Source organism: Callorhinchus milii, unplaced genomic scaffold, assembly GCF_018977255.1.
Source record: "Callorhinchus milii isolate IMCB2004 unplaced genomic scaffold, IMCB_Cmil_1.0 Scaffold3, whole genome shotgun sequence".
Lineage (NCBI taxonomy): Eukaryota > Metazoa > Chordata > Chondrichthyes > Chimaeriformes > Callorhinchidae > Callorhinchus > Callorhinchus milii.
In genome coordinates, this window is record NW_024704744.1 from 57,688,033 (window position 1) to 57,701,236 (window position 13,204).

At 41.0% G+C, this 13,204-nt stretch overlaps 1 protein-coding gene across 1 annotated transcript in view; it reads right to left on the bottom strand.

Annotated features, from left to right (window-relative positions):
* Positions 1-12,479, bottom strand: part of LOC103178890 (zinc finger protein 292) — a 60,160-nt gene extending 47,681 nt beyond the window's left edge. Inside the window, 1 exon segment of the mRNA XM_042332925.1 lies at positions 12,343-12,479. Within this exon segment, the coding sequence (XP_042188859.1) occupies positions 12,343-12,471 (129 nt within the window). The 5' untranslated portion in view covers positions 12,472-12,479.
* Between the last annotated feature and the right edge of the window lie 725 nt (positions 12,480-13,204).

Here is a 13,204-nt window from a genome sequence, read left to right on the forward strand (position 1 = left end):
TTACATTCCTCTTAAAAGGATTATAGCCAGAGCCAGATAAAGTATTTTTCCCTCCAATTTTTTTTAATAATGGCTCTATATTTTAGGCCATGCAAGATTCATCCAAACTGTCAAACTGCCCAAGATTCAAACCTCAAAGTGCAGCTTCTTCCAGATAAAATTAATTACAGCACATTTGGGGTACAAATTCCAACCCTTGATTGAAGACCCAATGGTAATACAGAAAACAGGAGTAAAGGATCATATTCCTTGCATTTGATATAGCGCCTTATCACATCAATGAGACGTCTTAAAGCACTTCACAGGATATACTATAAAATGGATAGACTTTTGAAAGGATTGTGCCACTATACAAGTATAGTATTTGCTTTTAGTCCAACTCCAGCAACAAACCACTAATATATATTGTGAGGTAGTTATGGGTTAATCGAAATAGGGTTAATATTTAGGTTCACGGAGGGAGATCATGGGTATTCCAAGCTAGATAGTCTTAAATTTGTTAGATTGAGGTATCAATCTGTTTATCTCTCAAGGTGTAAAAATGTTGGTTAAGTGCTTTCGGTTTATGGCTTTTTTGTTAGGTTTTGTGAGTTAATGGGTTTTATGGTCCTGTTGGAATCTTTTATTCTGAATGTAGTTGAGTTAATAAGTTTACGTTTTCGAACTGTCAAAGTAGGAAGGATTTATTGAAGGAGGTTATCTTAATCAATTAGAAGTTGAGCTGGTCGAAGTACAACTGGTAAAAAAANGTCACATGGGCACATTTGTGGTATAAAAGAGAGGGAGTGGAGTTATACAGAGTTGTTGAGTTTTGGAGTTTTAACTAACATTTGACTTTAATATTACTAATTATAAAAACTCTGAATTTCAAGAACTTATAAGAGATTTGAATTTGGGGTAAGATTACTCTATTTGTTTACCCCTGGTGGTCCAAGTGTTAAGGTTCAGTGGTTAAATATATTATAAAGTTTAACATATTATTCATTGTTAAATTATATTAATATAGTATTATCAAAGTATTATATTAGAATTGTGTCAAATGCTCCAAATGCAGGAATATATATTGAATTATACGGGCTTGAATAAATAAGAAATATTTTATTAAAAGCCAAGTGTTGGGTGTATTTTATGAGACCGTTCTGACCGGGCACGTATCTCCATCATAAAATGAGAAGAGAAGGATCACTCCTTTCAGAGTGCACCTGGAAGGAGCATGCAATTCTCACTCAGAGATAAGACACTGTAACAATATAATGAGGTGTATTGTTATGTAATCAATACTTTGGTTTGCCCACAAAATACACAGTCACTCCACTTTACAGTACTGTATATCCTGAGAAGTGCTTTTGGACGTCTCAATGGCATGATAAGGGTGAAAGGTTCTATAAATGCAAGGATTATTTTATTTGCTCACTGAAAAAGAGGATTAACTGTCAATATCTCAAAAGGTAACATTGTAAACTCAAATAACATTGCTGGCCTTTTTAACCTCCAGAAATCTGGGAAAGTCTGCAATTGGGGAAGAAAAGTTGGTAGACTTTGCCACATAAAGGATATGCTCAGTTTGAAAGGCACAATAAGATCTGCCCAAGGGCTTTACATTTGGTGGAATGATACAGGCAAAGGCCAAATAATTGTAAAATTCAATTTGAGCTGCAATTGGTAACAGCGAATCAAATGATTTGCCTACACAACAGTCACTACGCTTCAAATAAACCCATTGAGTGAAGTATTTTGATGCATTAATGAGTGTTTAATACCAGTTGATACAGAACACAGTTGGAGTCGGACTACCACTCCTGGGCAGCTTACATAACCTAGGCCCCTGTTACTACGTAATTCCTTGAATCTCTTTGGACACTTTTGAAAGGGTATTCCAAATTATTTTGCTTTACTCTTGCCAAATCTACTGTGTCCTTGTGTTGTCGATTCTAACTAAATTATTTAATTCCCTAAAATATTAAAATTTTAGTTAAATATATAACTGATTCAATTGGCTATTGCCTGTTTCACAAAAGTAATACTGCTTTACTAAAACAGACTGAACTATTAAAGGACAACATTGTTACATTAATTATTAAAAGGGCATGTTATGATGTCTGGTGAAGGATTTGCTAATGTTTGTTGTCATTTGAGAGAGGGTAGAGTTGTAGGTCACAAGAGATTGAGTCTGTTTATAAGAACTATGAGTACATAATTTAAACCGTTAAAACCTTTACAAAATATTGTAACAGACGGCAACAATAAAAGACAAGGATAACCTACATTCTCATACTATTTTTTTAAAAATTGAGATTTTGATTAATAAATTGATTTGCAAACTATGAAAAAATGCAGTTTTACAAATTTAATTTGGAATGCACTAATTTTGAGCGCAGTAATAATCTGTCCTTTCAAACAGTCATGAAGTAAATGACCAATTTTATTACTATAATTCCATTATTCTGTAACACTACATTCCCTGGACAAGGAGAACATTAGAGTAGATAATTTTAAAGATGTCGATAGTGAGATCAAACATTTTATTTGTGCCGTATTTCTTAATGCTGTGAACAAAGTAAAATTGTAACAAGAAACCATTAAATTAAGATGGAAGAGACAGATGGAACTCAAAAGTAGTACTGGATGGGTCGCAAAAGCACCAGCTGGGATGAAATGTCAAGGTGTTTGTCCTCTCATCCTCTCCTCCAATGCCAACTGCAAGGAGATGCCGGACTTCCTCAAAATCAAAGTCGAAGGAATCCGCTCAGCTGCCTCTGCCCTTGCGTCTACTACCCATCCCCTTCTCCCCTTCACACCCCGGCCCCTATCCATTCCTCCCTCCACACCTTCAAACCTGTCTCCCATTTCCCCCCCCCCACACTATAACCCATATGAAACCGAACACCCGCTCTCTCGACCCCAACCCTACCCCTCTCCTTACCTCCCAGCTCCACGTCCTTGTCCCACTACTCATAGACATCATAAACTTCTCCCTGCCCAGCGGCACCATTCCCATCCCTTTAAAAACAGCCACCATCACTCCTATCCTTAAAAAAANCCTTGATCCATCCCTGGTCTCAAATTACCGCCCCATCTCCAACTTCCATTTCCTAGGTCCTGGAACAAGTTGTTGCTTCTCAAGTTCACTCCTTTCTCTCCCATCACTTCCTTCACGAACGCCTCCAATCAGGTTTCCGTGCCGCCCACAGCACAGAAACAGCTTTAGTCAAAGTGACTAATGAGATTTTGTTCATCTGCGATCAGGGCTCCCTCTACCTCCTCATCCTCCTTGGCCTCTCTGCTGCCTTCAATACCATTGACCACTCTATCCACCTGCACTGCCTCTCCTCACCTCGACCTTCATGGTTCTGTCCTTGAATGGTTCAGGCCCTACCTCTCACACCGTCTTCATTTCATCTCCACAAACGGTTTCTCCTCTAGCCCCCGCACAGTCACGTGCGGCATTCCTTAGGGCTCTGTCCTTGGTCCCCTCCTCTTCAATATCTATATGTTCTCTCTTGATGACATCGTCCGCAGACACGGGGTCAACTTCTACATGTACCCAACTCTATCTCTGTCAGACATCAAGTCCTGGATGAGAGGTAACTTTCCACAGCTGAACGTCAACAAGACCGAGGCTCTCCTGATTGGCTCCCGTCAGTGCCTCCACACCTCAGGCAGCATCACCATCCATGGTTGCACACCTTACTAAACCAGTCCGGAAACTTGGCATCCTGTTTGACCCTCAACTACCCCACATTCATGCCACGACCCGCTCTGCCTTCGCCCACATCGCCCGGCTCGGCTACTGTCTCAAACCGCAGCAGGCCGAGACTCTCACACACGCATTCATAACATCCAGATTCGACTATGCAAATTCCCTGCTTGTTGACCTCCCCAACTCCGCACTCCACAGGCTGCAGATCATCCAAACCTCTGCATCCTGTATCCTCTCCCGCATCAGGCTCCGTGACCCCATCACCCCCATCCTCATCTGACTCCACTGGCTTCCCATCAAACAGAGGATACAGTTCAAGATCCTGGTCCACACCTTCAAAGCCCTCCATGGCCTTGCTCCCCCCTATCTCTGTGATCTCCTAACCCCCTACCAACCTGCCCGCTCGGTCCGCTCAGTGGGCTCCGGCCTTCTTCATGTCCCCTGCCTATCCACCCCACAATTGCCAGGCGGGTCTTCAGCCACTCTACCCCCACACTCTGGAACTCCATCCCGCAGTCCCTCCGCCTCACCCCCTCCCTTGCCTCCTTCAAGACCCATCTCAGACCCTCCTCTTCGACCGTGCCTTCGACCACCCTCCTTCGACCCCTGCTGTCTCCAGCACTTTAACAATGATTTTATAAAATGGGTGCAACATCAGGAACATTGCAAAAACAGTACCTTTTTCTTGCAGTGAGAACTTCACAAAGCTGTTAACAATCTCAATATAAGGAAAATTAAGAGTCAGGAAATAGTGTCCTAAGCTCCCAAAATGAGGTTTGTTCTAGATTGTATATATATCAATTTGTTATGCTTCATGTGAAACAAACAATATAGGAAATAAACCCACATTCTTCTAGACTCATTCAAGACAGCAGTGATAAATAATGTAGAAGTTTTTTTAAAAAATCACACACACCTCTCAATATTGCACATACATATTGGGTCCTTTCTTTTCTCACTTTTTTTATGATATTTAAAAAAAATCAAGGTTTGCTTATTTCTGTGTGTGTGTGTGTCATTCAATAACTATAATCAAAACTAGTCACTTGTCCATTAAGTTGACTAATTGTGTAAAGTTGATATTCTATTGTGACCTGACTGATATCTTCTACAGAAGTCAGACATTCAGATTTAAGCACTAAATGGTGAATTGGCTTTAAAAATCTATAGTTAATGTCCAGTTAAATATCAATATTTTATCAATACATTTTAGACCATGATAATGTACAGACCTTAAGTGGAAAGATTTCCTGTTCAACCACAAAATATACAGCCAATTCACTTTACGGTATATTCTGTGAAGCGATTTGATACATCTCAAAGACGTGATAAGATGCTATATCAAATGCAAGAATTATTATTATTATTAAATGGCATCTGCCTTATACCTCAGTTGGTAGCACTCTTGCCTATGAGTGAGAAGCTTGTGGGTTCAAGCCCCATGTTGGGACTTGGAACCCAGTCTATGGTGACATGCCAATGCAATTTGGGGGTGTGCTGTATTGTTGGAGGTGCAGTCCTTTGGAGATGTTAAACCGAGATCCTGTCTGCTCTGCCTCTTTAGGTAAACATTAAAGATCCCATGGCACTATTCAAAAAGAGAACGGAATTTCCCCTGGTAGTCCAAACCAACAACCCCAAAATAAAATTAGCCATTTACTTCATGGCTGTTTGAATGGACAGGATATTGCTGTGCATAATTTGGTTGCTACGCTGGAGCACAAAACGGTCTTGAAGTGCTTAGAATTGTCTTCCTAAAATGGAAGGTGCTATACCAAATGTAAGGATTATTATTAGTGTATTTGCACATGGATCTCTCACTTATAATTGATTCTCAACATGGGAAGAATTTATTTTCTAAAATAGCCAATACGAATAAAATATTCTTCCACTCTATTCCTTACTTTAAAATTCCTGAATGACCATGCTTGTTTGTTTTGATTAGCACTCCATCTATGTCAATTTCTAACAGTGATTTTTTCCTTTGAAAAAGCAACTGTGTTAGAAAAGACAAATGCACTATCTTAGATTGTTTATGCACTTCTTTAACATTGCATTTCATTAACATTGTGTCCATTGGAATAATTGGGTTATTCCTTGCAAAAAATTTCCAAGTGCGGGAATACAAGATGTAAATCCTCTCAGTAGCTAGAAGCAGAATTTAGAAGTCAACCTAACTTCCAAGTAACACATTACACATCTTTAAAATCTATGTAAAAAGAATGCAAGTGTACAATATCTGAAGTTGGTGTTCACACTGCCAAATAGACTTGGCAGCTCTGCTGTAACTCGCTATTACTGCTCTAGTCAGTCATTCGAGTCACAGTGATTCGAGTTTATTTTTAGATACTGTGAACTCTAAACCACTACAAAACGCCCACAAACAACTTTTCAGTGCAACTTCACACAAATTCTGGTTTCTCATGAAAAGATGAAATAGACCCAGTTTGGTATAGCACAACCAGAGTAAATTCACCTTAACCATAGGCTGAAAAAGAGCATTTCCCTCCATCGTATTGTTTTGCACAGATTACTAGCTTGTGTTGAATTGTGAGCTCTAAGCCTGCATCTACTAGGAACTAGGATGAGACAACTCAAAAATAGATTTCCAGCACGATTCTTACAGCAGGCAGGCAGTGTACATTTTCATTACAACAGTACAAGTTGGATTTGAACCCAGATTTCAGAGGCTAAAGTGATGAATCTCAGTTCTGCGAGCTAAATGGTCTTATGTGAAATTAATTTGAACAATCTTAACCCAACTCTGGAAATCTCAGTATCCAGTACAAAGTTAATTCTATGTTTGGCACTGCATACTATCAGCAACTGACCTGCTTCTAGGCCTCTAATGTTTAGTGTGAATTATCTGCCAGGGGCCTTTAAGGACCTAATGACAATGATGTGGTGTATGCACATACATATGTATCCCCTGTGCTTGTACATGCAAGTATACCTCTGTATGTGCATATGATTTTGCACTTATGTACAGATGATTGTGCACTTATGATACAGACGTGCTCTTATACTTGTGTGTACCAGATTGTTTTTCTCTAATGGCAAATGTAAGTTGTTGTTTTCTCTAACAACAAAACGGAAGCTATCCTGCTATGTTCCCACCAGTACCTCCTCAACGTAGGCATGCACACTCCAACTCACAAAGCCTGTATGGAACCTCTGTATTTTGGTGAACCATTAAGGCTTTCTTCCCCTCCAACTCCACATCACCAGCTCCATCGCACCAACACATTCCAAATTTTCATCCACACTCCTTCCAACACCCTGCTCAGCAATGTCCATAGTTTCATCGAGGTCCAGATCATCCACAACTCTACAGCCCTCATGCTACACTCCACTCCCCAATCTCATCACCTCATACTTGCCCGGCTCAACTGCTCTCTATCCCCAGCAGATCAACTTTAAGATACTTCTCTTTCAAATACCTCCATTGCTTTGCCACTATTACTATACTTGATATTTTGCCCACAAAATACAGTCAATTTACTTTGCAGCATATTCCGTGAAACATGTTGATATGTCTCAAAGACATGATAAGGCACTATATCAAATGCAAGGATTTTTTTTTATTATTTGGCACAAACTTAGTTTCCTAATTTAAAAAAATTGAAAATGATGCACGCCTTGCCAAAGTCTCCAGTAAGAGCAATAGTACAATACTTTAGACTAATTGATAAAAAACCCAGTTAAAACAGCACTACATACATACAACCTAACGAACAGTTAGATTAAGGACAATGATCTTTTAGCCCTGACAAAATTCAGTTTGGGCCTGAAATTGTACATCAAGGATGACTAACTTGTGGCGCACAGGCCGAATGTGGGCTGCATTACACTTGCATAAAATAGTAGTAACATAGGCAGGGAGTGGACCGCCAGTTGGCCATTTCTAATGTAGGTAATGGTCTTCAGCAAACACCACAACATGTGAAAAGAATTAATCCTAGATCTCTACATTAAACTGCTCTGAACTACATTCAGCATTTAAAAAGCAGTATCTCTATACTTGCACATATATCTATGCAAACACACACAGATCAAAAGGTGTAGAACATTTACTAGGTCCATACTTGCTAGACTGAGAAAAAAGACTAGGCTTTTCTGAATTGCACATGGGGATCAGACAAGTATATTAGATGGCCAGCAGTGAGTTCCAGACAATAATTCATTCTAAGGTTCTTATGAAATCTTAAAACCACAAGAGCATAGCTCAAATATTGTAGTTTGTGAACAGCAAGATTAAGGTAGTAATTCAAACTCACTCCAAGGTATTTCTTCATAAGATAGGTCATCTTAAGTTTTTTTTAAAAAAATTGTAAAATAACAAGAGCATTTAAGGCTGTGCAATAAAGTCAAGAGCAAAAGAATAATAGTTAGCCAGCTCAGAGACACAGAGCAGAAACCAAATCGACTAGTTCTGGCATAATAAACCACAAGAGCGAAGCTTGATTTTCAATATCCTCACAACCTTGAGATTCAGTTACTGCTTTGTATCTTGCAAAAGGCATTGGAGTATAAATATTAGCTAAGTATTTGGTTTACTTGCCAATTTAACTGTCAATTTTATCCAGTTTGTAGCAGGGTTTCAAGCCCAAAGTCAAGACTTTGAACTTGTACAATCTAGACTGACATGCCAATGCATGAGACGTGTGCATTATTGTCAAGAGATTCCTCGCGCTCAGCTCCTGTTAACCCTGGAAGCCAAAGCCCTAACAGGTAGTGTGGTCCTAGCTTGTTAGATTCTTGCAGTACCCAACTTACACTCTGTGGTCCCCACACCTTTGCTCTTGCAAACCTGCACCTAATGCTTTCCTGAATGAGACAAGCAGGATGCATCTCCCCAGGGAGAGAGGGTGAGCATTCCATCCCAACAAATCTCTCTGGAATTTCCATATATATATATAGGTATATATATATATAAATATGGGATGCACGGAATTTGGTTTGGTTATTCTTAAGCATGGTGATGTGTTTCCACATGTGTCAGACATCTGGCTGATCAAACTAAAGACATTAAACTGAGGACCCAACTATGTCTGTTCAGGCAAGTTGAACGATGGCATTATTTGAAAAGAGAATGGAGTTTCTCGGAGTCCTTGCCAACATTCCCCCAAATAAAATTGGTAAATCACTTCATGGCCTCTTGTGGGACATTACACAGCGCAAAATGGCTCCTGTGTATGCCTACAAATATTCACTATACTAGACAGGAAATTCTGTTAAGCACTTTGAGACATCAACAACGTGATGGGCGCTACATCAAATGTAAAGATTAATATGATTAAATCAGCAACTGGCAAGTAAAGTTCAAACAATTTTATGATGCAAGATAATAATCATAACATTGGATCTGAAAGTACACAAAACCATGCAACTTGTCAGAGTCAATGATCAGTAACTGTGCAAAGTATCAGATTTCTTTGATGGCAGAATTAGAGATAAATCAGTATATAGATTATAGTAATAAAGTGATTGGGACTCATCTAATGTGGTACCACTATTTTGTATACAGCAAATCATTCAATAAAAAAGGGTACATACATGTGTGATATAAACATGCCATTGAGCTTGGTATAACCTTCAGAACATCACACTTTTACCACTCGACTTGCACTTTTAGGCAAAATTATTCAATAAACTGTACTCAAATAGGGGTAAGGAATTACGATGCATAATTCCATCACTTGTCCCTGAATCAGAAAGTTGTGGGATCAAGCCCCACATTGGAACTTTAGAGCTCATAGTTTAAACTGAATTGTTTAACTCAAGTGCAGTACTAGCAGAGTGTTGCATTGTCAGAAGTACTGTCCTTCAGATGAGATAGTAAGCCAAGATCCTGTTCGGCTGTTCATGGTCATTAAAGATCCCAAGTCATCATTTGAAAAGAGAAGGGGATTTCTCCTGGTGTCCTGCACAACAATCCCCCTTAATAAAATTGGACATTCATTTTATGACTGTTAGTGAAACATTACTTTGTGTAAATTAGTCACCACACTTAGTAAATTTTGTTTGTGCTTTGAGACACTGACAATGTGATAATGTACTATATCAAATAAAGGACTATTTTTTATTATTATTACCTGTTTTGACATTTGCCTACAAAATGCACATTCACTATACTTAAAATTTAAAATTCTTTTAAGGGCTTTGAGACTTCCTCCCAACATGAAGGACACTATATAATAATAATCCTTACTTTCTTTTAATAGCGTCTTTCACATCAGGAAGACATTCCAAAGCGTTTCTCAGAATATACTGCCCAGTGCAATGATTATTTTGCATTTACCAATTGCAAGGATTCACAAATATGAGCTTCCTTCACACAGTTCATCATTCCCAAATTAAATTATGGTTTTATAACATCATCCCAGAAAACGCACATATTACACGTGGTAAATAGTTTCCTTTATGCATACTAACGCAGTACAATTTACAATGGCCTAATATTAGGTATTAATTCCCGAAGAACAGTTTTATTGACTTGAAATTGCTAAACAAAAGATTAATATGATGCACACTGGGTAGAGTTCAGTGGATAAAATAGTTAATTAACATTTGATAAAATAAATTGCAAAGTTACATCCAAAATTGCTCTGTAAAATATGATTACAATCTGGAAAGAAAAAATCTGAAGCTCTTACATAATTCTAAACCAAATATTACTAAGAACGATATAATTATTATTAAGCATATGCTTAAGAGTCCAATTATTATTGCTTATTGCCCATCTATTGCCCTGTTCTTCAATATATCTTATATTACATATAGGATTTATGTCAGCATCTAGATATCGCAATTGCAAATATAATGACCTTTCATTTCAAAATTAAATGAATTGTTTTCTTTGTGGCACTGCAACATTAAAGGACCCATGAGTGAAAGTTAAACACAATTAATCTTCCAACAGTACACCTCTGGTCACTGTGAAGGAAGCACATTTCAAACCCCACAGGGAGTCCAAAGTAGAATGAAGTGGTTGATCTCCAGTGTCAGTGAAATAAACTACGAGGACCAATCAGGAAACTAGGACATTTTTACCTCAAAAAGATCCATCTCAAGGGGCCTTATATAATACAAAATGGAATAAAGAAAATATACACAGAACACTCCTTTCAGATGTACCAAGACTGGAAACGTAGTTCACGTTTTTTTCAAAGCATCAGACATACGGAGGGTAATCAAATGTTGAGGCCAACTTACATACTATACATGTATTGTAATGATAAAACAAGATAAAGGTTTTCTGGAGGGATTAAATCAAAAGGGCCAAAGGGCTAATCCTCACCAAAACCCTTCTTGCAATCCTAAAAAGTTTACTCAGCAGCTTGACACGAGCAATGAATGTTATCTCTGACAAATAACTCTTCCTGTGTCTGATGCTTGGTTGCTATGATGCAGGTTTATCACTATTCAGAAAAAGGTAGCTGTTTTGAGAAGAAATGCATTTATTTTTATAAAAAGAAAATATAACGCAAATTGAATCGAGAATGGTAACCAAACTGGAGAATCAGATAACCGGGTTAAAAAAAAAAACAAGTGTGCAAATATATTAATTTAAACGATTTGCATGCTTATTCTTGGGATTTCTGAGTCCCATCAGGAATGCGGCAATAGTTCACCAGGAACACACTGCAATATTAGTGACAATGTCAAAAGCCCACGAGCCAAACACTGAAAGAAAACTAAAAGTTCTTTGAAAGCTTCTGCAACCACGACAGGCCCCAGCATCCAAAACCCTGGACCACGAAAGGAAGCCCCGAGACCTCCACGCAACCGGGAAAAAAAAACCCTCGAAGTATACTCACGGGAGAGTGAGGTGACAGCAAGGAATTGGGTGTCAATCTGATGATCTTTTTTTTACACACACACACACAACACAAGCCCGAGAGAGAGAGAGAGAGAGAGAGAGAGGGGGGAGGAAAAAAAAAAGCCAACCAACCAAAGAAGGGGGACGTCCTGGCTCGGGACTCCAGGAGGGAATCAGCTGTACGGTCTGTGTGTGTGTGAGAGAGGGGCCCCTCCCTCCCCCCTCTCCGTATTTACAGTCCTGCCGCTCGCAGCACCGCTTCCCTCCCTCCCTCCCTCCCGCCTCCCTCCCTCCCGCTTCAATAGCAATTTAAGACATTGCGCAGCGCGCATCACGGAGGGGCCCCGTCGTCGCCGCCACAGCCGCCGCCGCCAAGAAAACAAAAGACGGGAGAAGCGCGGGCGTGTTGTGTGGGGGTGTGGGGGGGTGTGTGTGTGTGGAGGTGGGGGGGGAATAGCGGCGATGGGGGTGTCTTCGTGGGGGGGAGAGAGAGAGAGAGCGGAGACTGGGGCGGGTGGGCTGAGCGGGAGCAGTTGTGAGGGAGGGGGGGGGAGGCTGAGGAGGGGGGGAGGCCGGGGGGGGGCGGGGGGGACGGCTCCACAAAAGCCGTTGTAATTAACAAAGGAGCGAGAGAGAGAGAGAGAGAGAGCGAGCGACGAACAGAGCCGCGAGCTCCACACACACACACACACACACCCCTTAAAAGGAGGAGAGGCTCCGTTATTAAAAGACTCTTCCCCCCCCCCTCCCCTCCCTCCTCATCCTCCTCATCCTCTTCTTCTCCTCCTCCTCACACCGTATCCCTCCGCCCCTCCCTGACCTGACAGAAGCGCTGGCAGTAATCCCCGGACGACTGCACGGACACCCCGAGCTCCAGTAACTCGTCGCCCAGCTCCCGCAGGTTATCCGTCAGGTTTCTAATGTCTGCATCAACCTCCTCGTCCGCCATCTTTCCTGCTCCGCTCGGCGGCGGCGGCGGCGGCGACGAGGGGGGAGGGGGGGCGGGGCGGCCGCGGGCGCGCGCACAATCGCACGTTACGGCTCGCGCGGGGCCTCGAGACGCCGCTGATTGATTGGCCGCGCGCGCGCCACAGGCCCCGCCCCTCACTCACTTTCTGCGCCGCTTGGTGGTCGGGTCACGTGATCTCCCCCCCCCCTCAGCACCGGCCCTGGGCTGTGATCACGTGCCCGGTCCAAAGCCTTGAGCTGCTTGACCCATAGACCAGGTGGCTGGAGCGCATGCTCAGTCAACCTGAGCAGGGCAGGGGGAGCATCCCCTCGCCTGGGTTTGGTCCTGGGTTTAAACCACAGGGCTTTCCAGTACCAACAAGATGCCTATTTGCAAATCGGATCCCCTTTCAGTAACTGCAAGTGTGTCACCCCTAGATTGCAAGTTGGAAACCCAGCTTTGGAATTAGATCACCTTTCCACAGTAATAATAATAATAATAATCCTTGCATTTGATACAGCGCCTTATCCATTCTTCTGGATGTCTCAAAGCGCTTTACAGAATATACTGTAAAGTGAATTGACCATGTTTCGTGGGCGAAACAGTGACCTGGGATTGCATACTTGTACAACAAGAACATGTATTTATATAGCGCCCTTCATGTAGGATAAAGTCTCTTGATAGGGTGACCTTACCATATTTTGTAATTCCAAATTCTTATTTATCGCATAAG